This window comes from Gopherus flavomarginatus, chromosome 2 (assembly GCF_025201925.1).
Source record: "Gopherus flavomarginatus isolate rGopFla2 chromosome 2, rGopFla2.mat.asm, whole genome shotgun sequence".
Classification (NCBI taxonomy): domain Eukaryota; kingdom Metazoa; phylum Chordata; order Testudines; family Testudinidae; genus Gopherus; species Gopherus flavomarginatus.
In genome coordinates, this window is record NC_066618.1 from 276,949,430 (window position 1) to 276,976,664 (window position 27,235).

The following is a 27,235-nucleotide window of genomic DNA, read 5'->3' on the forward strand; positions in this document are numbered from 1 at the left end:
GTCTTTCAGGTCCAGGGTGGCATACCAGTCTCCCAGACCCAGGGAAGAAATGATGGAGGCCAAGTTATCTACTACCAGTTTTGCTGAATCCGTGTGTATATTTACACATTATATGTTCATATACATATAAGTCAGTAGCACAGGGCATTGTACAGAAAAGACTATTGCTCTCTATGCTGCCTATAACGAGAGTGAGTCATTAAAACAGATCATCAAACATTTGCAGGAAGGTTTCTTACCTTATTTTTCCTGTTGTCATTGTACTTGATTAGGTCTAAAATAAATGTTAAAACCTCTTTAGGACAGAGGTTATGAACATCCCTCAGCAAGGCCATGGCAACAGGCATAGTCTGTGTGAAGATTAAAATAAAATTCTTATTATATTAGCAGGAAAAACAAAAACAAAGATTAAATCAAACAATGAGTAATGAACAGTTTTACTCTTTGAAAAGTCAATTTTTAGATGGCTTTTGAAAGTCAGACTTCATACTTTATATACAAAGGGTTGCACAATTTTTAGCTGAAAATATTGTGAAGTTATTTTCTACAAACAGTTAGCTCTGATGGAGGCAGACTTGAAATGGCTCTGAGTATGCAGGAGAGGAAGTTGATGCCAGGCAAATAAGGCTAAACATGGCAAATGAAACATTATGAGAAGCAGAATCTAAAAATTTAGGAAGCGGAGGGTTAACATGCTGTGGGAAGAGAAACAACACTGAAGGTAGCAGGAGAGAATAAACAAAGATCAAAAGCATTTGCAAGAATGTGAAAGAAGGCTGGGATATGAGAGAGAGAGATATGGTGAAAAAGGGTGACTATTTTTGGAAGGGAGGAGAAGGAGAAGGATGGGGAAGAAGCGAGATTAAAACTAAAGTTAGGACAGAACTCAATAACCAAATTTTTTTAAAAAAAACAGAGCTTGACAGGAAATCATTGTCAATCATTTCAATTGTTGTTATTTTTTATCACAATAGCACAGAGGGGCCTCAAAAGACTGGGGCACCTTTATGCTGGGCACTATAAAAGACTTGACTTGAGAAGTTTAGAATCTAAATTTAGATGCAACAAGTGGGTTTGACAAACCATAGGATGGAGCGGGAGAACAAAGGACAACAGTGATAAGATTATTCCATTCTACAAGCTAACTAGTGCACAACTTTATGATTTCAGATTCAATAATAATGACATTTGAATAATGTGTGTGTCGTAAGAGATTCTTGGACATTACTGAATTAAAAAACAGTTGAAAAATAATATGAATATTTAACTTTAGGTAAGAGGAACAAAAATTGTTTAACAATGGTAACTAAAATAATAAATTATGTGTAAGATTATGTTTGCACATATTCACAAAGCATATTCCTCTATTATGCCTGTATACTTGGCTCAAATAGTGAAATATATTTTAAATTTAAATGATTCCTACTCTCTATTAGCTATTCAGAAAGAACTGTTATAAAACTTTCAATTTACTGTCTGCTGACAAGAATGGAACAAATAGACACAGCATAACAAAGTTAGATACAATCATCAGACAGATTGTGGAGAGAACCAGTGATTTTGGCTTGTGGCTCAGACAGTGTTCTTACTATTGATACTGTGGAATTTGTCATTTGCAGAAAAAAACTTCTTCCGACATATTTTTTAAAAGTACAATGAGAAAACATATTTTACCTTTTGCAGAAAGTAGCTTTGAAAGTTCATGAAGTTGTTGGTCTTCACAATGTTTGGACAACTTTTACAACAAAACATTCGGGTAAAGAGTGACTTCATGGCTGGTGGTCCTGTCCATGTGCTTACCATGGAATTTGCAATCTATATAATTAGGGGGAAGGGAAGGCACATTATCATCTCCTCTGCAAGTTTATCATAGGCTGAACAAAAGCACACATATTTGTTTCCAAGAATTAAAAAAAATACAGTAATTGGACAGAATGAACTACTCTTTTCAACAGAAACATATTTTTATCAATATAATATCATCTCCAACATACCTTCTATGCACTGGAACTAAAGTGTGTGGAACTCATTTTACTTATAGGAAGTCTGCAACTAATTACCATTGCACGATCAATTTCTGTTTTTAATTATTTCCTTTTATATTTTAGACAAATATTTTCTGTTCATTAAGTCAAGCTTTCTGTCTCTACAGAAGCCAATTACGGAAGAGGCATTTGCAATAACAACTTCCCAAATTTACCCTGCCAATAACCTCAACCTAGATTTCAACCACATGTCAACCACCCCAAGAGTAAAAGACCACCCCAAGAGTAAAAGGCAATTCAGGCTCCTGTCTAGCTGTAGTCATGGACCATGAGCAGACTGCAGTCAGGCAAATCTTCTTGAGATCTGTTTCATCCTGTTCTGAGAGCTTTAGTGTATAGAACAGTAAATGTCTGCAGAAATTAATATGTATATTATATTTATTGATAGAATTTTTAATGTTACCAGCAGAACTCCATGCATTCTATGATTCGGCAGCAACAGAGGAGCAGTTTGCCTTTGGTAAAGGATACTCCACAGAAGAGTAAGGAAAAAATATTCCTTATATATTGCAAGACTGAATGGGATCTGTAATGATGGTGTTCTTAAAACGTTCTGACACAGCCACATTAATGTTTTCCCTCTAATTTGTTTAGAAGGGCAACAGTTTCTCACAGGAAACAATTTTCAGTCAAAAAAGCAAGCATTGAGCAAACAGGGAACTGTTCAGTTTCTTGGGGAAAGGCAAAGACAGAAGGAGTCAAAGAGAGAAAATGCCTCTCTAGAGGTTAGCAGCTCCCTTCCCAGTGACAAAAGTTCCAGTGCTTCTAACCCAAGAAGCCAAAATTGATCCAAATCCTCTCCCAGTGAGAAACTTCCCATCTTCATGCCCATGGCTGCCAAATCCTTCTGTTTCCCTAAGATAAAGGTTATTATGAAAATGAGAGCTATATCCTCAGTTCTGAAATTTCTGTAGCAGTGTAAAACAAACACATTCGGAAGATGTATTACCAAAGATTAAAACATCAACACAGTATAAACTGTTATTTAAATAAAGACTGCATACCATAATTTTTAAAAAAGCGTTTGTATTAAGTTTCCATTTATTTTAAGCAATTTGCTGCAAGATATATTGCAGGGGTGGCCAAACAGCAGCTTGCGAGCCACATGCAGCTCTTTTACATTTAAAGTGTGGCTCGTGAAACACCCCCACTTCTTCCCCTACCAGGCTAGGGAGAGGGGGGAACTTAGGGCTTTTACTCCGCGGTAGAGTGGTGGGGATAGGGGCTTCTGCCAGAGATGACTGGTGCCTGCTGAGAGCTGGGGGACACAATTTAAAGGTTCACCCCTCCCTCAATAGCTTGAGTTTGCCCCCCTTCCTCCGGCATGTCCACCCTCTTAACCCTCAGCGGCCACTTCTTGCAGCTCTCAGGTGTTAGCTCTGTGTGGAGAGGCAGCAGCAAACAGCTGGGAGCTTCAAGGAGGATATGCTGCTTTAGCTCTGCAAGGAGAGGCAGGAGCAAAAGCAGTAACTCTCCCTGCAGCTCCCAGCTGTTTGCCACTGTCTCTCCCCATGTCCGAAGCTCTCAGCTTGCCGGCTCCAGGGCCATGCAGGGAGAGGGCCATGCATGCGGCCATGCAGGGAGAGGGCCTGGCAGCACCATGTGACTGAGCAGGGCCAGAAAACCCTAGCAAAAATCTGAAGGGACACGTGTCCCCTCTGCACACATCTTCTCTGGCTTCTGCCCCAGTGGGAAGGAGTTCTTGGGGTTTCAGCCCCATGGGACGCACCTGCCAAGGCTCATGACTTCAGCAGGAGCAGGGCTAAAGTCCCAAGCCCCAGCAGGTGCCTCTGGCTCTTGAACTTCTGAATATTATTGTATGCGGCTCAGAGGGTCAGTAAATTCGGCCACCCCTGATATATAGGGCCAACATCATCTATATTAAATTGAGCCAACAGCAATATCTTTTAATATTTTTAAACTTAGTCACATTAATTTCTTACCTTCTCAATCACTGACTTTGCCACTTTTTCTGTTTCTCTATTCTATTTACATGCTATAGTTTGTATGTGGCCTTTAGTGGAGACCTTCCATGCATGCATGAATTAAATGAATGACCCAGTTTTCCAAACCACAAGGTAAGAAGCTTGTCTCAAGTTATTTCTACTTTTAGGGAATATATAAAAGCTCTAGGACAGCTTCAACGTTCTCATTTAACTTATATTGTTCACATCATATTCATCCAACAATATATTTTAAAGAGTTCTAACGTACCCTAATACAGTATGTCATAATAAAAAAGTTGGCTGTTTATTCCTCCTGAAATATGACCACACAGCAACGGAGGATCTTTAATGCTAAACTGTGATGCTACAGCACAACAGCATCACTGTCCATTTAGCGGAAGGGAATGGACCCAAAGCTTAAGTGTCCCACTCAAAAAATAATTAATTTTACTCAAGAACTCTGCTCTCTCTTTTCTCTTCATGGTCATTTCCCCAGGAATCACCTACTCAAGAAGGTGCACAGTTGTTATTGCATTTTCTTCACTTTTGATACAAGTTTGCTGAAAAATCATTACCTGGTTGATGACAGTATCAGCCTCTAGGCCAGCTGCGGTACATTTTAACATCAACTAAGATTGTATTTAAATAACCAGCACGGCTGGAAAGTGCAAAAGATTAATTCATACCACTGTTAAAATCTCAGACCATTACAGCTCAACGTGTCATCTGGTTGCTTCTGCTACTAATAGTTTTGAATGCAATATCTTAAAGCAGATGTTTAATTCAATTTAGTTACTAATTAATGTTTTATCCTAGAATATTACTATTCTGTGCATCAAAATGAAAATCTATAGTTCTGCAGCCCAACATTTCACAACAGTAATCATATCTCTAGTTAGGAGCCAACCATATTTCAAATAACCAGGGGAAATTTTGATTTTGCTCAATAAAGTTAATAAAAACTGAACACTTTTAGTCTTTGTTAAAATTAAAGTGAGTTGACAGTGAGAAGTGTTCTTGTAGCTGTGCTGGTACCAGGATATTAGTGAGACAAAGTGAGTGAGGTGATATCTTTTATTGGACCAATTTCTGTTGATGAAAAAGACAAGTTTTTGAGCTTACAAAGAGCTCTGAGTACCATTTCCAGAGCTGAAAAGCTCTGTGTAGGCTCAAAAGCTTGTTTCTTTCATCAACAGAAATTGGTCCAATAAAAGATATTACCTCACCCACTCTGTCTCTCCGATAGCGAGAACACAGTTTTCCCACTATCCACCTTAAGGTAAAACTGGCACTAAAATGCATCAGATTATACTTTCTCCCCACAGTATTTCCCTATGAAAGGAAAAAAAATCCTGTCCACATTGAACTGCATCAAATTGTTTCACCAGAAACTATTCATTCCAAAATTGCCACTGCAGGGTTTTAAAAATCCCTTATGGATTTGCTCAGAACCTGGTGTTCATTCTGAAATCCTCACATTTCCAGACTGCAACCAAATCCTAATTTATATTCCTCACAACTCTTACCAAGAACTGACCTCTCTGTTCCTGCTGTCAATCCCTAAGCATATTCTTCCTTAACTACAGCAATCACCTCCTCTCTCTTAATTTAAGGCTGGCAAAGTTTGGCCCTTTACTAGACAGTAATCTTTTTGGGACTAACAGGAACCAAGACTACTTTTGTCTTTGTATAGCACCAAGCACAATGGAATACCCTGGGCACTACCGCAACACTGATTATCTTCACCATCACCAATCGCTCAATGAAAAATGTTCAAGCCAAAATCTTTCTCAATCTTTCTTGCTTCAGCCATATCGTCCCTCTCCTGATATTCCATTTGACTGACTTCTCATTATGCTTTACAGGAGGTTAAAAACTAGGGAAAGGAATTTGAAGTCCCTACACATCTCTGATGTGGTCTTCTTTTGCCTTTTCCACTACCAAGGATGCCAGCCTGAAAGTGCCTTTCATCTCACACATCTGTACCTTCTTCCTTTGTCTCTTTATACTTGGAATATCCTTTCAAAATCTACATGTCAAGCCTTCACCCTGGCCTAACTCAAAAGACACTTCTGTCACATCCCCTAAAAATATGAGGATATGCATATTTATATACATGTGAGTGTATATACACAAACAAATCAATATGTGTGCAGCAACTGTATAATCAAATAGCCACAATCATATTTTTCCATGCTCCAGTCTGGTTTATGTTATAGCCTCACTTGTCTGTCAAATCATTTAGATTATAATCTCTTTGGGGGCTGGGATCTGTGTTTCTATGAAACACCTGCCACTTGCAAGGACATCACCTTGTTCATATTGCTATATTCAGCAGAATTTACCTGTTTACCAGGAGTAAACAGTACAGTGATAAAAGTGTTCAGTATAATAAGCTGTTTTTAGAGTGAAAAATGAAATGAGTGGAGATGCTATCAAAGCTGTTCTTTTTAATATTCACTTTAAGCAAGACACTGAGTTTTTCATAATGAATTCATACAGAGCACACAAATAAATATTCACGTCAGTGCTGAGTCAAACTAGCAGTATCAATGGCAGCACATAATGGAGAAAGTGTACTTTTATCTTTTGTGTTAGTATGTAAAATATGTTGCCACAAGACTTGATTTTGAAAATAACCTTACTCTATTTTCAAACAGATATATATTGTATACATCCTCATAATGACAGAAAGGAAATTAGAGAGATTAACCTATTGTACATCAGAAAACATTCAACTACTCCTTGATCATGCTTCCTTAAGATTTTTTTTTTTTAATTTTCACTCTTTTGACATTTCCACCTGTAAGTTTCCAGTGATATCCAATTTGCTTTTTATTTGAACTCCTATATGACTTACTAATTTTGTAACCAAAATGTTTCCCCGGGCCCCCCTTTTAAGTCAACAGTTTGATTCTTAATTTTCAAATGCAGACTAACATTACATTTATTTTTGTACCACTCAACCTAAAGAGAAATACTGCAACAATCTGAATGCACATAGTAGTCTCTCTCATGCTATAAAGGTGAAATTCACCACTTCACCAGATTTCTCAGAAGAAAGGCCAAGGACTTTCCCACCAAAATAAAATACATTTTGGCTCCCTGAAAATTTTTTAAACAAAAGTTCTTTTATTTCTTCAACTTAATGAAATCTGGAAAAATCCCTTGTGGTTTAAATGTCTGACATCTCAATTTTGACAATTATTATGAAAGCTTTCTGCAGTCTCCATTTACAGACTAAAATAATAAAGCTTTCCTTTCAAATCAGTCATGTTAAAAATGCTTGGCAAACCACTTTAAACAGGCCAGATATCAAGCCAATTTAAGAACTGTGATGATTTTTGACTCATTTTCAAATGTTTACAATGTCTAGCAGATTTCTCTCATTATTCTGTGCTATGTGATCTCACCTTTGCAAGACAGAAGCAGGCCAGCATTCTCACTCGGTAGAAACATTGCTCTTGCTCCAGTATATCAGTCAGGGCAAGTCGGGATGCTGGAGTGGGGAACTTTTCCAATGCCAAAATGGATTCTTCCTGTGCAACTACATCTCTCTCATACCGAAGCTGATATTGCCACATGAAGTCAGCTTGTTCAAATTCTACCTTCCTCAATACAGACATATCTGGATCTATTCTAATCCAGAGTAAAGGAGAATCAGCACTAAAAAAAAGACACACAAAACATTCACAGCTTAAAACACTGTAAGCCTACAATAGTAAATAAAAAAGATGTCTCAGCTAATTGTAAATTAACAAAAAAAAAAAGCTAAACCACAGTTAAACATGCTAAACTGGTAGCCATATGACAGGCAAGAGCAAAATAAGTAATAGTCTTGAAGTGTTTAATTCTCTTTCCTCAGAGACTGTATCTGGCATTGTTGAACAATGCTTAGACTACCCAAAAGATGGCCAATTTGAGACAATTGCGCTGACCGTTTTTTACATGTGGTGAGCTATCATGGTGGAAACTGTCAGGGCTCACCAGCTCATTTCACATATACCTAATAGTTATTAGAAGATCCAAGTTACAAGTACAGGCAAAAAAAAGGCCTCTGTTCCAAGAAGCTTATCATGTAAAAGTCAATAACACAGCAAGATGATGACACTCAAGGATAAACAACGGACAGGGAGAGGGCACAGGAAGAGGAGGAGAAGAGTTATCAATAATGAACATAAGCAAATCTCATGCTCTTAATGTATGCATCTTGATATGAAAGAATAACCAAAAGAAGGAATTTTTAAGAGGGATTTAAGAGAAAGAAAGAGCTTGCATGATATACAGAGACAAGGAAGCTGTTCTAGGCATATGGGGGAGATATGCAGAAAAAATGCAGTCACTTGTGAGAAAAGGAGACCATGAGTACAAAAGAGAGAAGAACTGGCAAAACTTCTGGGGGGAGGGAAAGCAGTGGCACTGAGAGGTAAAGTAGCTTGCCCAAGCACACACAACGGTACGGGCTCCGAAGTCCCTGTGCAGTGCCCTAGCCACTTGACCATAAATGACCAGAACCACTTACAGTTAATTGTGATCATTTCTCCTTTTGTACATGATACTTGTACTATTTGTCAAATTATCTCTGTGTATTTAATATGTAGAAATTATTCATTAAACAATTCACCAATGAAAATGTCTTGTACAAATTTACATTAATAGATCACATATTCATAAACGAGGCTTAATGTATCAGATTATTTTACCCCTAATTCTCTTGAAGAGAAACAGGCAAGCTGCCCTCCTTCATGGAGGTGATGACAATGCCTAACAATAATGGACCACTGGTCTTCATCAGCACAGGCGTACATGAAAGCTATCAACACCTTCAGAAGTTTAGAGAGCAATACCAGTTCAAACTCACAGAGAAAACAGTGGGCATTTGTTCACAGCAAGAACTGACCCTGCTTCCATGGAGCAAGATAGTTCCAAATGAATTAATACAAGAATTTATAAATATACTTTTAGCATATAGGTCTCAGTACAAAACATTTGTATACAATTAATTTGCAATCAAGATGGATTAAGTATAAATGAATCCCAGATAGGGTGACCAATGTCCCAATTTTATTGGGACAGTCTCGATTTTTGGGTCTCTCTCTTATATAGGCTCTTATTACCCTCCACCCCCGTCCCGATTTTTCACATGTGCTGTCTGGTCACTCTAATTCCAGATTTCAGGAACTCATCTAAAATGGATCCATTCATCCAGGTACTTACATGGCATTCACTGAGCTCCATCAAATATTTCCCTAAGCTTAATTATGGGCAACAAATTCTGTTGCAAAACTAAAATTGCAACGAACACTTCTTTATTAATTGTTTAAATTTTATTTTTAAACTAACCTTAGAGATATGATTAGAAATGCACAAGAATGAACATCTTCATTTATTCCAACACATTATCATGCCCAGTTTGAGCTTTCTCCAAAAACGGCTCATATTACTCTACGCATTTATAGTACAATAATCAGAATTTCCTAAACTATCCCCAGCTAGGAAAATAAAAACTCAGACATTGAAAAACAATGGCAAATATAAAAATGGCGGATTACAGGAATAAACAGCAATTATGAACTGAAAGATAAATATCATCACCTAAAACCTTAAAACATGCTTAAGGGAAATATTAATACTAATAAGGGAATTATATATAAGCATGGAGGACACAATGTCTCTTTGTCTTCAGCAAACCAACTTACTCCATTGCAGAAAGATCCATGTCCACCTCTTCTCCATTCATTAATGGAATCTTTTTTTTCTTATTTCTGTGTTTTAAAAAAGTAATATAATTTAAGCTATACCTTCAAAATGAAGAATACAACCTTCAGATAACTATACTGACTCTTCCTCTCACTCTCTCCATATATAACAACGTATAACATGTTTAAATCAGGATTAAGTGTAATATATGATCACGATGAATAGTGAGATAAAGTACAGATACCTAATAAAAACACCATGATGTTATAGCAGGGGTTTTCAAACGTCATTGCACCACAACTCCCTTCTGACAACACAATTAATCCATGACCCCAGGGGATAGGGAGGAGCAGAGTCCGAGCCCTGCTGCCCCGGTGGGAGAAGGGGGCGCAGCCCAAGCACCATCACGTCGAGTGGGGGAAGATGAGACCGGAGCCCCAGCCCCACTGCCCTGGGTGGGGGGTGGAGCCTGGGGTTCAGCCCTGGGTCCTAGCAAATCTAATGCTGGCCCTGGCAATCCCATTAAAATGGGGCTGCGACCCACTTCGGGGTCCTGACTCTCAGTTTGAGAACCACAGTGTTATGGGTTTATATTTTAGTCTTGCTGAAGTCCTCTCTGTCTGTGGTCCTGGTTACACCCCATCAGTGATGCCACTTAGCTTTATTAAAATTCCTCATTGTCTATTTTGATTTTTTATGTTTTGCAGAAGGTGGGGGTAACATCATGGTGTTCATATTCATGTTGGTAGTTTTTGTAAAACTCCAAAATAAATGATTTTTGGGAAGAGTCTGTTTTTAGATACTTAATTCCCCTTCGCTCCTATTCTGACTCATTTAAGATCCTGCAAACCCTTACTCACATAACTTGAAGTACATGAGGAGACCCACTGTCTTAAATAAGACTACAGTACTTACATGCTTAAAATTAAGTACACATATATACATCTTTGCAAAGTTGAGGCTGAAGTGATTGAAAAAAAATCTTTTTAGGAGACTGAGACAATCTGAATAGGGAGGTATTTAGTTTGTTTTACTCCTAAGTTTAATCAGTACAGTCTTGGTATTTTTAGGGAAGGGGAAAATATATTTTTTAATCTAGTTGCCTGATTTGAGTTATTTCTTGTTGTTTCTGGTCTTCTTTCTTGGCGAGATTTCCCATTCAAAGGCATTTCTCCTTAGGAAATTCATAAAGGAATTAAAATTTTCTAAAAACTATTCCATATACACAAACAAGTTTCTGTTTAGATTTTTACAAGGCCCAGGAACTTTATGAATAACTGGAAATTTGTTGTTAAGTCTTAGTATTTGATTACCTGTGAATGTAGTGCTAATAACTGATTCTGCTTTTTCCTCTGAATTTTCTCTCATATGTTGTAGATATGTCTGACAATTATATTATAACATATTATTATTGCCTTCATTTTCAATACGCATGATAATATGGAACATGTGCATGAAGCCAATATGGCTGACAGAAATGAGCATCTAGAGATGAAAATTACCACAGTTGAGGTAGAAGAAGAATTCAAAGAACTTAATGCACTTAAGTTGGGGGGACTGAGTAATTTCCATACCAGAATACTTAAAGAACTGGCACATGAGATTGCTAGTTCAGTAGCAAGGACTTTAATACATCTACCTATGCCTGGAGAAAGATAATGTCGTACCTATATTTAAAAAAAGGAGGAAAAGGTGATCTAGGCAATTACAGACCAGTTAGTCTGACCTCACTACTATGCAATTATTCTTTCCTTCACAATTAGAACAAATTGTGAAGGAAAGAATAATTAAATTCATGGTGGTAAAGGGATGTAATGTAACATGGGTTTACCATGGCAGGCTAACCTACTTTCAGAAAATAACTGTTCAGATAAGAGAAGTCCAGTAAATCTAACATACTTGGACTTCAGTAAAGCATTTGACACGATGCCACATGGGAAATTATTAGTAAAATTAGGGATGATGAGGATTAGGTACTAGTACTATCAGGTGAATAAGGAACTGACTAAAGGAAAAAAGGCAAATGGTTGTACTGAAAGGTGAATTATTGGATTTGAAGGAGGTTACTAGTGGAGTTACTCAAACATCGGTCTTAGGACCAATCTTATTCAATATTTTTATTCATGGCGTTGGCACAAAAAGTAGGAATGTGCTAATAAAATTTTGCTGATGATGCAAAGTTGGGAGGCAATTGCAATAAAAAAGAGGATCAGAATATTACACAAGAAGAGACAGATAACCTTGAATACTAGAGTGACAGAAATGAGATGAAATTCAATAGCACAAAGTTCAAGATCATGCACTAAAGGTCTAATAATAAGAATTTCTGCTACAGGCTGGGGCTCATAAGTTGGAAGTGACAGAGGAGAAGAGAGATCTGGACATGTGGGTTCATCGCAGGATGACTATCAGCCACCAAAGAGATACGGCTGTGAAAAAGGGAAATATGATTCTAAGCTACATCAGGCAAGGCATTTCCTGTAGAGATAGAGAAGTATTAATGCATTGTACACAGCACTGAGACCTCTTGGCATACTGTGTACAACTCTAGTCATACATGTTCAAGAGTAACGAATTTAAACGGGAACAGGCGTAGAGAAGAGCAACTAAGCTGATCAGGGGAATGAAATGCCTATCTTGTGAGAGGAGATTGGAAAAGCTTGGCTTGTTTAGTCTAACAAGAAGAAGACTGAGAAAAGATATGTTTGCTCTCTATATAGGGGGAGTAAATGCCAGGGAGGATATTTACCAAAGAGCTATTTAAGATAAAGGACAATGTTGGCACACGAACAAATGGGTATAAACTGGCCAAGAACAAATTCAGACTTGAAATTAGGTTTCTAGCCATCAGAGGTGAGATTATGGAACAGCCTCCTAACAGGAGTTGTAGAGGCAAACAATTTAATTCGTTTTAAGAGGGAGCTGAACAAATTTATGAATGTGATTGTATGATGGGGTTATTTGTGCTGGTAGGGGGCAGGGATTAGCAGCCATAGGGCTCACTTCTGGTTTTTGTCTTATTTTCCTAAAATGTCATGCTTCATGGTTTCAGCAAGCCAGCTACAGGGGTCAGAAAGGGATGTACCCCCACTGGAATATATTCTGGGTTGTTCTTTTTTTATCTTCTTCCTTTGAAGAATCAATGATGGCCATGGCTAGAGATAGGACATTGGACAGAGGAGGCCAGGGCTCTGAGGTGGCACTGACCAGTCTCTCTCTCAGGTGCTTGACTGGCTGGTTCTTGCCCACATGCTAAGGGTTTAACTGATCACCATACGTCGGGTTGGGAAAGAACTTTCCCTCAGGATAGACTGGCAGTGACCTTTGGGTTTTTTCATTTTCTGCATGTGGATGCAGATCACTTGCCAGGATTATCTTGGTATATCTCACAATCATTTCCCTGCACTAAGAAGGCCTCAGGCATTAGTGCACCTTCCTTCCTGCCCTCTGCCTGTAGTACATAACAGTATAGTCTCCTGTGGGCTGTAATATTTTGGTCTAATTTCAGTTATTGAGTTAATTGGTGCTGGTTGCTGTACGTGGCCTGTAATATACAGATAGTCAGACTAGATGATCTTGTGGTCCCTTCTGGCCTATGACTCTATTATCACAAAACTGGTAAATTATACAGTAAGATTATGAACATTTACAAAAAGAAGTATTAAAAGATTTAGATTTGACATTTCCCATTAATTGCACTGGACATTATTATACATACTTTCTATAAATATCTGCATTCTGTAGTTCTAATTCTTACCTTCTGCTTTTGGAATGGCAAGGTATATCATGTTTAAGACTGTTTTCTTCTATCTGCAATGTATGGTTGAAAGAGCCATCAAGTTCTTGCACTGTCACTTTAAGAGGACCCTGAAAAAAATTAAGATACTTTCATTATTAGTGTAATAAAAATGAATTGGTCTAATATAAATATAAGCTTAATGTTTACAAATGTGTGTACAGACAAATGCACGTCAACAGTGTTGTAAACCAACTTTGGAAAATGGACCTTACCACATATTTCTGGGTCCCAGGAGAAGTGTAGTCTTGCTTTATTTCCAATTCCAATACATTTCGTTTTCTATTAAACGCAAAACTGCCATAAAATTTTACCACACCACTCTGATCCCTAATAAATTGTATAGGAATTTTGAGGGACAAGAGATCGTGTTTATAAATAAAAATAACATTTCTAAGGTTTACATTCTCACATTTTGCACTAGATTTGTATTTGACTGTCACAGCACAAAAAGGTTCAAAGAAAAATGGAGAGGGAAAATATTTTGGGTTCCCTTCAGTCCCATTAATGGGAGACAAAAGCTGTGTGCAAAGGGAGCATCTCAGGAATATTTTTTAAAATAGTCTTATTGAAGATTTTTATATGCTGGTAGAGAAAACAAGATTACAGAAAGTTCAACAAAAAGAACTGAAGACAGAATGCCTAGTACTGTGAAGTGCAGTAAATTTTTTCCACTGAAAATAAAAACAAGTCATAATGAAAAGCTGTATTATTTCACACCATGTTCCACAGGTGTCGTTGCGCATATCCTCCAGCAGAGAGGTCTCTAAACTGTAGGACTTCCCCCCCAGGGGGGCATGGAAGAATGCATGGAGGGCATAGTGGGGCCCAGGCCAGCCCCTACAGGAGGTGAGGAGGGAGCACCGCCCAGCCCCTCCCCATCCCCAGCTCTGCTCTGGTCCTGCCCCCAGCCACATCCCTGGCTCCCATCCCTTCGCCTGGCCCTGTCCCCAGCCTTGGCACGGCTCTGCTCCTTGGCCCCCGCCAGCCCCTTGCCTTAGCCACTGGTCATGGCTCCATTCCTGGCCTGGGGCCGAGGCTGGGGGCAAGGCTGGGAGTGGAGCTGCACCTGGCCACAGGCCTGCTGCCTGCTCCCATCGCAGCTCAGCTGCAGCTCTGCTCTCACCCCTGCCCCCAGCCTTGGCCCCTGGCCGCGGTCCTGCTTCTGGCCCCACTCCCACCCCCAGCTGAGGCCCAAGCCTCAGCCTCCTGACTGTGTACCACACCCCACCCCTCCCCAAGCCGTGGCCCCACTCCCAGCCCCAGGAGAATGGGGGGACATGGAGAGGGGCAAAGGGGGGTGTGACCCTCAAAAGTTTGGGGACCGCTGTTCTAGCAGTACTGGGTCTCTCTTCAGGGAGGCCACTCTTAATTTGAGCACCACCAGTAAGTATGTCAGGTTTTTGTATGTTTTGGCTAAGTGAAACTCAGAGAAATATGACCAGAGATTACAGTTTACTGTTTTCTAAACCAGATTTCATATTAAACGTCTATTTTCTAGAACCTTTCCAATCTGGGTCATTATGGTAGTGTTCTTGAGTTTGTCACCTTCAGTAAAACTGAATAGGAATTGTGATCTCCACCAGTTTTGTATTTCAGGCAGCTACTGGTTTAACCATTTCTGTGAATAGTTTTAGTTTAAGTGACTATTATTGCCTTATTTTAGTCACAAGTGAAATGGAACAGAGCTCTCACTGAAGTGCAGTATTTTCATCTAACAATAATGTGGCTAAAGCACAGAGGACAGGGATTACCAAATCAAATAATCCTGAAGAGTTATGGATCAATAAAGTTCTCTTTTAGTCATGTTCTCTCAGGAATGTCTCTTTCAAAGTTACCCTGTTATTAGTTTGTTACCAGCTTTACCCACTTTATAAAAAACATCACGTTCATGGAATTCTCCACTGATTACTAGTATTTTTGCATAGCTAGGTGTGGAAAGAAGAATTAATAAGTTAGATGATTCCTTACCATGTCCCATGAAAAAAAATTGATGTGTTTATCCATCGTGAAATATTTCACTCCAGAAATGTGGTACATTCTAAAATTTCTTTGGTGCACATTGATTTTTATGTATTGTTCTAGTATTGTGGAATAGTATCAGAGGGGTAGCCGTGTTAGACTGGATCTGTAAAAGCAGCAAAGAGTCCTCTGGTACCCTATAGACTAACAGACGAATTGGAGCATGAGCTTTCGTGGGTGAATACGCACTTCGATCCGACGAAGTCGGTATTCACCCACGAAAGCTCATGCTCCAATTCGTCTGTTAGTCTATAAGGTACCACAGGACTCTTTGCTGCTACTGTGGAATAGTAATCTTGCTTTCAGGCCTTTTTACATACTAAAGAGTTATATAAAATATTATTTACAGGAAAAGTCAGAACAAATGAATAATCCCCTATATACATTAATAAAATTGAGTTTTGTTTTCTGTACTGAAACAGTAGAACCATATGGCATATGTGATCCCCTTACACTTAACAATCTGTCCCAACTTGTATTTAGATTAGACACTCTGGTTACCATTCCCAAACCTGAAGAAGAGCTCTGTGAAGCTTACAACTTTGTCCCTTTCACCAACAGAAGTTGGGCCAGTAAAGATATTACCTCAACTACCTTGTCTCTCTGATTTTGCTGCAGCCATAAAATGTTAATTTAAAATACCAATGAAAATAGATAAAACAATTTATTTTAAAATTTCTGCTAGTATTAGGGTTCACACTGATCTAAAAAATGTACAGTTACTATCAGTCTGCTACCCTAGGTAATTTATGCCACAGTGATTTACTGGAAATCACATCTGAAAATGCAGCAGACTATAGCATTTTCCATGTCAGACTTTAGCATATTTCTAATGGCAGTGTCTCCTGGATCTCTGTAGTACAGTTTGACCTTTAATTCCATGAGAGTGCTTGAGCTTCTTTATAGTAATTTCACTACTGGTAAAACTAACAAATACCGCAACTCCTTCCAGTCTTGAAAAGCAAAGAGCACCCAGAAAAAGTCAGCGTACTGTAAGTCACTAGGAAAGGAATCTGAATAGCTAGTTTGTTCCTTTTTTTTTTTAATATGAATCCCTTTGTTTCTAACTCTGTTAAAAATTAGGCATTTCATATCTTCCTGCACATTCCTTTAATAGTGCCAACGAAAAGCTACATTTCTTCTCCACTTTAACAATTCAGAACTAGAATGAAAAGGATACACCCACTGCTTTATTAAAGGCTGGATGTCTTTGCCAGAGACATTAGAGATGGATTTCAAAAATCCAGACGTGGAAACCAGCATCTGACTCCACATGTGAGACTGGAACTTCTGAGACGAGGCAGTGCTGGCCAGACTCAACAGTTTGTTGAAAACCTAAAATGATAGAAACATTCATTTTACATATTTTGAATACTGAATTATCTGAATTTTTTATCTTGATTGTCTTCAGGCAATGCCAAAGCCAATCAGCTCGTTCTGTAACATTTATCTTAAAAAAAAAAAAAAGAAAGAAAGAAAAGATCCCTTTCAAAAACAAAGGCATTTCAGAAACTCATTAGCTTGTCACTATCTGAAGTTGAGATTTGCAGATAGAGTGCAGATACAGTGGGCTAAAAACAATGCTGCTGGGGAGAGGTTAGGCCTAATTCAAAGGCAGCTGCAGTGCCAGCATTATCTTAATGACAAATAAAATGTTTAGCCTGGGGACAAAAGAAAGCAACACACTATTTCACCCTTTCCTATCTATGCTCATCACCAGGCATATTTTAACAGGCAGTTTTCTAATAAATTTACATGGAGTTGAATGCAGAAATGTATTTCAGTACCTCTTATCTAGCTATAAGCATTTCTAAAGCAGAAGACTATAAATACTTTGAGAGCTTACAGTTGATGTTAACTATCATCAACAGCAATCATTTTCTTTTACACAAATATAATATTTTTACCTCCCTTTTACATCTAAGGATGCATTCTCCAATAACTAAATTACCTAGTTATATGTGCATCTTTATAAAAAAAAAAATCTTCATGATTATATCTCATGTATAGGGCCCTACCAAATTCTCAGTCCATTTTGGTCAATTTCACGGTCACAGGAATTTAAAAATCATAAATTTCACGATTTCAGCTACTTAAATCTGAAATTTCACAGTGTTGTAATTCTACAGTCCTGACCCAAAAAGGAGCTGTAGGGGGGTTACAAAGATATTGTAGTGGGTATTGCAGTACTGCAACTCTTACTTCTGCACTGCTGCTGGCAGCAGCACTGTCTTCAGAGCTGGGCAGCTGGAGAGGGGCAGCTGCTGGCTGGGAGCCCAGCTCTGAAACCAGAGCCACCACCAGCAGTGGTGCAGAAGTAAAGACGGCGTGGTATGATATTATTACCCTTACTTCTGCACTGCTGCCTGCACAGCTGGGCCCTCAGTAAGCAGCCGCCACTCTCCGGCCACCAACTCTGAAGGCAACCACACAGAAGTAAGGGTGGCAGGTTATGGTATTGCCACCCTTACTTCTACACTGCTGCTGGCGGGGCGCTTCCTTCAGAGCTGGGTGCCGGGACAACTGCCGCCGCGTTCTGGCTGCCCAGCTCTGAAGGCAGCGCAGAAGTAAGAGTGGCAATACTGTGACCCCTTTAAAATAATCTTGCAACCCCCCTGCAACTTCCCTTTTGGATCAGGACCTCCAATTTGAGAAATGCTGGTCTTCCCCATGAAATCTGTATAGCACAGGGTAAAAGCACGCAAAAGACCAGATTTCATGGGCAGGAGACCAGATTTCACAGTCCGCGCCACATTTTTCATGGCCGCGAATTTGGTAGGGCCCTACTCATGTACTACATTACTGTGTTACGACTTAAAGTCTATTAAAAACTCTATTATACCTTGCTATAAAAGAAGATTAACTTCTAAGGCTATCTACTGTAAAACAAGTCACTCAATTTATTTTTCAGGACAGCAAACTGCTGTATTTAAAGTTCATATCAGGTTGAGTTTTCTTTCACACAGACTACAAAGGACAAGTTACCATCTGGATACTGTGTGTGAAGGAAGGATAGTTTAGGCTGTTGTGATTCCAGTTTAAACAAGAACCATTAGCGCTGTATGTTTTGTCCTATATTTTATCATTATACCAATTAAGAGAATTACATTTTTAGAGAATAATACTGCTTTCAGAGTTCTGGGTCTCCCTTTATTAAGTATCACATTTTTTCTTACGAAATCATAAAATAGAAAGACAAACTGAAATCTCACAAGTATTTAACTTTTCAAAGAAGCCGTATTTTAATTATTATTTATTTATGATAATACTAGGAGCCCAACACAAGCCAGAACCCTGCTGGTTCTCTTCATAGTGCAAAAACATTTGTTTACTAAGTTTCAAGCAGTAACTCTACTGGAGGCAATGAAATTGCAAAGATGTCACTGAGGAGCTAATTTGAGGTTCAGAACCTTTATTACTAGCCATGTCTGAGAAGGAAATAACCAACCTGTGCATTATAATCCAGTTTACCTGTACTATGAGCACAGTTTATCTCGAAGTTATTGATACACAAGCAAACACGAAACCCCAAAATGGTTTTAAAAGAGTAACTTTCGGAACATAATTTTACTTAAAAAGTTGAATATACCTCATAAAAGAATTTAAACACCTACTTGTAGCATGAACTCCATACTGATCCTGTTTTCTATCAATCTCATAACAAGATGGGCTTTACACTGGAACATAGTGTAATATTCCCAGGATAGTGTGTGAGGGTGTTTTATAGAAAAATGTAGATGCGATGCAGGGCTGAAAAATTAAATCAAAATAATTTAATGTATTTTCTGTTCTGAATATTATGGCAAAAAGCCCACAACAGTTACTGGTAAACAAGATGACTGCAGTATACATTCATACTGTTTCTACTTATTTAAGACAACAATGCATCGTGGATTTATTCATGAAAAAAAGTCTACAATTTTTATAATGCAGAGATAGGTGCTTGTATATTACACAGAGGAGTACAGAGAATAAATCAGAAGAAACTACAGTTTGAACAGTAATATTACAAACATGAAGTTGTCTAGTAAGAATTTAATCAATACAAATCAGTGCGGAAAGGGTATATGTCATTAGACTACTGAGAATTGCTTATAGCTTTTATTTGGGAGGGGTCCCCCTTCATTTAAAGGCAATTTGATTGCAATTACTATATATTTAAACAAACATTTATTTGGAAAGCATACAATTGACTGTTCTACAAATGAGAACAAGTTGACCTTCTATGGATATTACTTATTTTATTTCAGTTTCATTTGAAAGCCAATCTCTGGAGCAAGGCTGTTAATAGATAGTAAAATGGCTAGAAAAAGGGGTTTTTTTTAAAGCATAACATCTAAAGAATATTTCACTAGTCTTGAATTACACAATGTAGCAAATCCTCCCTTATCCTATACACTGTTTCAGATCGATATTACAGTAAAAAAAATAGCTAAAATGAACCTGAACAAGCTACACACTGTATTAACAATGTAATTTAATTGGTCAACAGAAGTTAGTATAAGAGGTTTCTTCCATTTCTAAGTCCACTGTTCTGCATTTATTTTTAGGTTGCAAAGTTGATGTTTGTTCATACGCACAAGATCCAATTTAAAAAATGCTTTCATGGAGGAAGTTTCAATATGCTTCAAGAGAATATAATTTTATTATACTTTAATAAAATGAAAAAAAGATTGACTAAAAGACTTTTGGGGCAGCACCAAACACAACAGGGTCCTGGATCCATGACTAGAGCGCCTCAACACTGGGATAGTACAAATAAACTAAAAAATAATAATGTAATCCTTTTAAACTACTGAAAAATAAATAGAAGTTTACTAATCAAAGCACAGCAAAACCTAAACACAACTTCAGTACTTAGGCACAGTGGCATCTCCTATACAAGGTACATCGTATGTCCCAAAGTAGTGGAGGTCAGTAATCACCATATTTTCAAATTCACTTGCTTTTAAGTTGCTCTGAGACAGACCTAAAATTTTCAGTGTACTTTTTGGTTAGAACATTTTATTAATTAATCACCTTCACTGACATTACCGTTGAAGATGAGGAGGGATTTAAACAAAAATCTGAATTAAATCATACTTGTAAATTAAATATTTGGAAAATAAAATATCACATTGCCTCACTATATGATCATATAAGGAAACTTCATATGATAATACACCTCTACCCCAATTAACACAACCTAATATAACACGAATTCGGATATAATGTGGTAAAGCAGTGCTGAGCGGGGCGGGGGTGCGCGCTCTGACGTATCAAAGCAAATTCGATATAATGCAGTTTCACCTATAACGCGGTAAGATTTTTTGGCTCCCGAGGACAGCGTTAAATAGGCGTGGAGGTGTATCTACAAGCAAGAAACAGACTTAAAAGTTCTCATAACTAATTCTGAATTTCACAGTGTCTGTCGGGTTTAAAATCAGAATGCAAATGATCTGCAGCTTCCCCCTGTGAGAATAGCTTGTATGGCATACAGACATTATATTTTAAATGGACTTCTTCTTGATAAGATTTAAAATAACTTTTAAAAATAAGTTGCCTGATCTATAGTCCAGTAAAAAAACAGAAAAGTTACTGTAATTGCCTTATTCGTGAGAAAAGTAAGAACATTTGCCTGTTTTCCATTAGCAGAGCAGAAACTGGAGATGATAAATTTAATAAGTCTGAATTTATTTTTGTTTGGCTGATGAATTAATGTTCAGTGACTGGTTTTGTTGTGCTAGAGTTTTTCCCTTTAGTTATTTTTATAGGTGTTTTATATTGAATTTTCCATAAACTGGTGACATGTCTTAAGGCATTCAACCCAGATGAGTTCAGGCCAACTTCCTCAAAAGTGGTCTTATGTATCTGGATTTTTTTTTTATTATTATTATTTTTTTTGGTCATAGACCAACAATCTCTGTGATATGAAAAACACAAAATATTTTTAAATTGCTGCTTTAAAAACTTTCCCAAGTTAATGCTCGGCAGCAATGACTTAATTCAAACTTGCATGGCTTCAAGGTAGGCCCATGCACCTGTTTTTTCCAGACTTGAGAGGCAGAGAAGGAGGAACTGCAAGGCAGAGTGAGCAAAATTTGTAAACCTTAAGAATCAAGGACTAGGTTTAAAAGCCTTGCCTTTTGGGTCAACATCCATCCAAGGAAAAATTCACCTTCCAGAAACTCCTAGGCTGTTCACATTGGGGCAAGTCAGGCCCCTGCAGCCTCTGACCAGTCTCTCCCTGCACCTGAAGGAGGCTCACTAATAAGTAGTGCTGGGCCAGCAGAACATCATCTGGCCTTTTGTCTGCTGTTTCAGCTCCTGCTTTACAAGAGCACAGAATACTGTGAGAACTGAAGAATTCCCAAACTTTCTGTTATCTTAAGTAACTTATTTTCCTGTCCCTATTTTTTGCCTTGAGTTTAACTGGAAGACACCCCAGCCTTTTTATTTGCTTTATTTTTAAGATGGGAAAGAGAAAGTGTGGCTGTGTGCATGCATGTGTGTGAGAGTGTCCTGTGACAGGGTGTATAAACCACATGCCAGTGATAAGTTAAAAAGCTGCTGTGGGCCTGGCTGTACCTTCCCCCATCAGTCATGTCATGGGTGGAATAAAGGTTTAAAATCAGGAATTCCTAGGCAGTTGATGGGCAGCTCTGAGAGAGAACAGGCAATAGCTCTACAGCCCTCAAGCAGATCTCCTGGAAAGCTTCAGGGAAACTGCCCTCAAGAAGATCATTCACCGATTTCCTGTGCCTACAAAGAGGTAGAAGGCGCCGTTATCAGCCAGGCAGAATAGATTTGGTAAGCCCCTAAGTTAGCTGTGAAATGTTCTGTGCTCCAACCCTCTGCCCTTCTCACAGGTAGCGAATCAGGAACTATACTGAAAGAACTTGGGGAGTGGGGAGCCAGGAATCCCCATCTCCTTCAAATGCACACAGACTGTGTGTCTTAAATTAGTATTGGAGAGACTCCTACTTATGCAGGCAGGGACACCCTAAGGATTTAGCAGCACTCAGACAAAAGTAGGCACCCATCAGAGACTTAAGAAGGTACCAGAAAGAAAAAGTAATCATAGTTTAAACAGTCCTAAATATTGTCTCATAAAGACAGTTATTAAACTGTGTTTTGAACCTGAAAGTATTGAGAGACTTGATATTGTCATCTATAATTTCTAGTAAATAAGCGTTTGTTAAACTTCTGCTTATCAAGGTTGCTCTGCTAAAGTTAGTATTATTACCTCTCTTCAGGAGAGAGAAGGAGAGGAAAAAGGTTAGCCACCACATAAAAAACTGAAGTTTGAGAAGAAAGTTTTATAATTGGCTCTAAGGTTGTGGTTAGGACCTTAGGTAGCTTAAATACTAAAAACAAGTTATTTAACGAACTTTAAATTATTGGTTTGATTGACCCTGGTAAAAATCTTTAATTGGGATTTAAAAACATGCAGACAACCACCTTCTTAGTCTCTTTTACAGAATGTATAGCAATTGACTGTTTTTTGTACTAAGTTGATGATTTAACTCCAATCCAATACTGACCTTAACTTATTTGATTGGACACTTATAACATTTTATTTTTAGTTTAATATAAACAGCTTACCTTTGGTGATATGTTTTCATTATTTTAGTTTAAAAAATGTAATAATGTGTACAATTGATACCAAGTCACATTTATTTTTAATAAGTAACAGGGGTCCATATCCTTTGAGGACCTGGGATGGAAACCAGTTGGTCAAACTTAAAGCCTGACCAGCTCCCCTAATAAATGTACAGTGTCTGTGTGTGTGTGTCTCTTTCTCTCTCTCTCTCTCACACACACACACACACACACACACACACACACACAGCCCTTTTTGTAATTTCTTCTTATATTCTCTACCTCAAGAAACTGTGAGACCGTATGAATCTACTTGCATTCTTGTAGTTGCTAAGAACTTTATAGCTAGCAACCCCACAATTAAAGACTGTCCAAGAAGGGCCAACATCTCTGAATGGGAAAAAGTATGAAGTGACCCATTTAATTTATATGAGCTTCACTTTATAGACTCATAGACTTTAGGGTCAGAAGGGACCAATATGATCATCTAGTCTGACCTCCTGCAGAAAGCAGGCCACAGAACCCCACCCATCCACTTCTATAACAACCCCCTAACTTATGTCCAAGTTATTGAAGTCTTCCAACTGTGGTTTGAAGACCTCAAGCTGCAGAGAATCCACCAGCAAGTGGCCCATGGCCCATGCCCCACGCTGCAGAGGAAGGCGAAAAACCTCCAGGGCCTCTGCCAATCTGCCCCAGAGGAAAATTCCTTCCCGACCCCAAATATGGCGATCAGCTAAACCCTGAGCATGTGGACAAGACTCACCAGCCAGCACGCAGGAAAGAATTCTCTGCAGTAACTCAGAACCCATCCCATCCCATCCAACATCCCATCACAGACCACTCAGCATACTTATCTGCTGATAATCAAAGATCAATTGCCAAAACAGACATCTCTATTGCAGTGAACTGTATTGTTTCCTTTCTCCCAGGGAGTGCTTCAAATTGTGGGGATTTAAAGAAAACCAGGGAATCTGAAGCTAGAAATACCTGTGTTTTGCTGCTTGTGAATTAGATGTATTTGCAAAGGATTTCTGGAGTCTGAAATGACTGAAAAAGAACTATGGAAATTAACTGTATTTTGGCCACATTCCAACTGACTGCTGAGGAGAACATCAGTACTAAAACTTAACTCTTCTTCATTAGATTGCTTGAGAGTGAAGTGAGTTATCTAGTCAGTCCCTCTACCTGTGAACAACAGGGCTGATTTTCTTTACCCAAAATGTATCTCTGAGAACTGACTGTCTAATTAGCTTTTGCCATCTCCTCAACATCCTAATGAGTTTCATAGAATGACAGCGCTGAACAACCAAAGACAAAGGCTCTTCATCATACTGATTCTTCAGAGATTATACTAACCCTGTATGATTTTGCTCTAAATGCAAACTGAAATACATTTGGAGCTAATGCTTTTAATTATTTAGTGTTTCGTAATTATGGAGCCTGCTTCCTATGAATATTTAGATGACCACATCTGTTTTAATTATTAAATTAAAATTGAAGATATTAGTAATGCTGCTTTAATTTATATTTGAGGTGTAAAATGACCTGATACCCTTATGAAGGGCACTATATATCATGTATTATGATTTTCTGAGAGAAATGTCATTTTTTATAGATGGTGTCCACTTAATTTCTAACCTGGGATTAGAAAGGCTTTAAACAGCACTGTAGTGATGCAAAGGTGTCTGCCTCTCAACAACTATAGAAATAAAGGCCTGTCAGAAATGCCATCAGCATTCTCCCAGACCCATCTAAGAGGCAAGAACAAATGCAAAGCTGTCTGAACATAATTTTCATTATAAAAATATCCCCTCCACTACAAATATGCATAATTTACTGAAGTCAGCAACTTTAAAGACAATTTACATACAAGGCAACATTAAAAACATATCTACAAAATAAGCAACAAATATAAAAAAAGTGACTAAATATGATTTGTGCACTCCTTTTTTGCAAAGGGGAAAGCAGAGAAAGTACAACTAGAAGCACACAGACATGTCTGACAGCCTTCAGCATTGCAGGTATTGGGAACATGTACAATTTTAAGCATTTTAGGGTAAGGTAGTCTCAGTTACACAATTCTAAATCCAGAGTAAGTCCACTGAAACTAAAGAGGTTACAACATAAAGCAGAATCCAACCTCTAGTTTGTTGGCTTTTAAAAAACTTGATCTGTTTTTCTGTGGCTTTCCCCAACACCACTCATCCGAAGTCAGTTTCTCTGAAGTGGAGAATATGTTGCTGTTATACTTTTAGCTGCTAACAAAAAACCAAAACCAAAACAAAACAAAAAACCCCAACACTAAATCAAGTCCTAGCTCAGCAGGCCCAATTTAGTTTAACAAGGTATCAACCAGGCCAGGAGGCCTGAAATTAGATGTACCAGCTATGCCTTGTTTTCCAGAGGCATGCACAAGGCCATCTCATTACTTTGCCTGATTTGCTATTTGTGAAAGAGCAGGGCACTGAATTAAAGCAAAATCCAACATGAGCAGGCAGGCAAAGTGGAGTAATGGCCTGAAATGCACATGAAAGCTGATTCTGTAACTGTCAACAACCATACAGCCTTCTGTGGCTGAGGATTCACCTAGGCTGGAAATTGGTTGTTAGCTACATTCCAGTTCTCATTCTGAAAGACCTTTCTTTCTCTGTTTTTTTTTTTTTAATCAGTGTACAATTATTAAATGGCTATTCTGAGGCTATGACTTCTGATTTTAAACCAAACTAAAATCTGGATGTGCATACACTCAAAAGCAGAAATGCATTCCTGCAGATGGCCCAGTACATCTACTTTTCTCAATGGCTCTTAACAGCTGGTCTACTTTTAAGTTTCATTTTTCTAATTAACAGGACAAAAAGCTCAATATCAAAAGAGTGAATGTAACAAGACATGGCATGAGAAACAAGAGAGCAAAGAAAAACAAATTCAACCACCAAATTCACCATTAAAGCTGTTTTAAAATCTAAAAATGATTAAAAATCATTGTAAAAGTAGCAGGAATTAAGTTTTTAACTCCCTTTTCCTCTCCTGTCCTTGTAATGAAAACTGGTTTTTACAGCAGAATTAAAAACATTCAATAAAAATAACTGTCTTTAAGTTTTAAAATTAGAGATTCATAAAACAATAGTGATAAACTACACCCACGATGTACTTTATGAGACCATTAATACATACCTAAAGCAGCTGAAGTCCTTCAGCCTTTGGCCTTGTGCCTCACAACACACCCAAAGTATATATTAATGGCCTCATAAAAACACACCCTACAATGACTTATAGTTTAAACAAACATACTTGTCTTTCTCTTTTCCTCCTCCAAATATTGGATGCAGTAAAACTCCGCCAGTCTTCAGTTCATATAGCACTATTTGATCTAGCTCCTAAAAAGTACAAAATATAAAAATGTACATACTGTTAAGCAAAAGAGGCTAATTAGTGGGCTTTCCAGTGTTCTATAAAGTGATCATTTCTTAACCTCAGAGATCACTTGAACAACAAGTGAAATGTATTTGAAGTAATTTTACTAATTCGTTTAAGAAAAAAAAATTATAATCAACATTTTAGCACCAGAGAGCTAGCAATATTTACAGGATTACAATGAAGAACAGATGTCCATCATCCAGGCAAACAGAAATAAAACAGTGGAACTGAATAACAGAGCTAAAATTTAATATTCAGTTGATACTATATCAGAGGAACATTGCTATTCACTTTGCTACAGCATAAACTTCCTCTGATCCCCTGATGAGTAAAAGCAAGGGACTTCACCAGAATCTGGGAGTCAGAGGTGATTTCGTTTCCAAGGCCGACTGATTTTGCGTTTCCACTAATAATAATCTTATGTTCCTTGTGCTAGTAGTAATCACAGGTGATAGAATTGCCACATTGGACCAGTCTATCTAGCCTTGCATCCTGTCTCTGAAAGGGCATAGTACCAGCTACTTCAAAAAGAGATACAAGAAAACTAGAATTAACATCTTCAGGGAAATTTTCTTTCTAGCCCCCATTAATTAGAGGTTGGCTGATCTTCTAAAGCCCAAGGGTTCATAACCATTTCAAAAACTCTTGGTTGAACTTGTAAAGCAAAATATATGTGCATAATAATAGCACACATTTTGCTTTACATCTTCAGAGCTTTTTGCAAA

General features: G+C 38.1%; 1 protein-coding gene across 3 annotated transcripts in view; it reads right to left on the bottom strand.

The window, feature by feature from the left end:
• Positions 1-27,235, bottom strand: part of TAF2 (TATA-box binding protein associated factor 2) — a 112,233-nt gene that overhangs the window by 47,725 nt on the left and 37,273 nt on the right. For all 3 annotated transcript variants that reach the window (XM_050940611.1, XM_050940613.1, XM_050940612.1), the window contains exons 10-18: positions 26,385-26,470; positions 19,124-19,259; positions 16,690-16,844; positions 13,703-13,817; positions 13,449-13,558; positions 9,691-9,756; positions 7,405-7,657; positions 1,675-1,815; positions 240-350 (exon numbers count right to left, since the gene is read on the bottom strand). In XM_050940611.1, the coding sequence (XP_050796568.1) occupies positions 240-350; positions 1,675-1,815; positions 7,405-7,657; positions 9,691-9,756; positions 13,449-13,558; positions 13,703-13,817; positions 16,690-16,844; positions 19,124-19,259; positions 26,385-26,470 (1,173 nt within the window). The remainder of the gene's footprint in view (positions 1-239; positions 351-1,674; positions 1,816-7,404; positions 7,658-9,690; positions 9,757-13,448; positions 13,559-13,702; positions 13,818-16,689; positions 16,845-19,123; positions 19,260-26,384; positions 26,471-27,235) is intronic.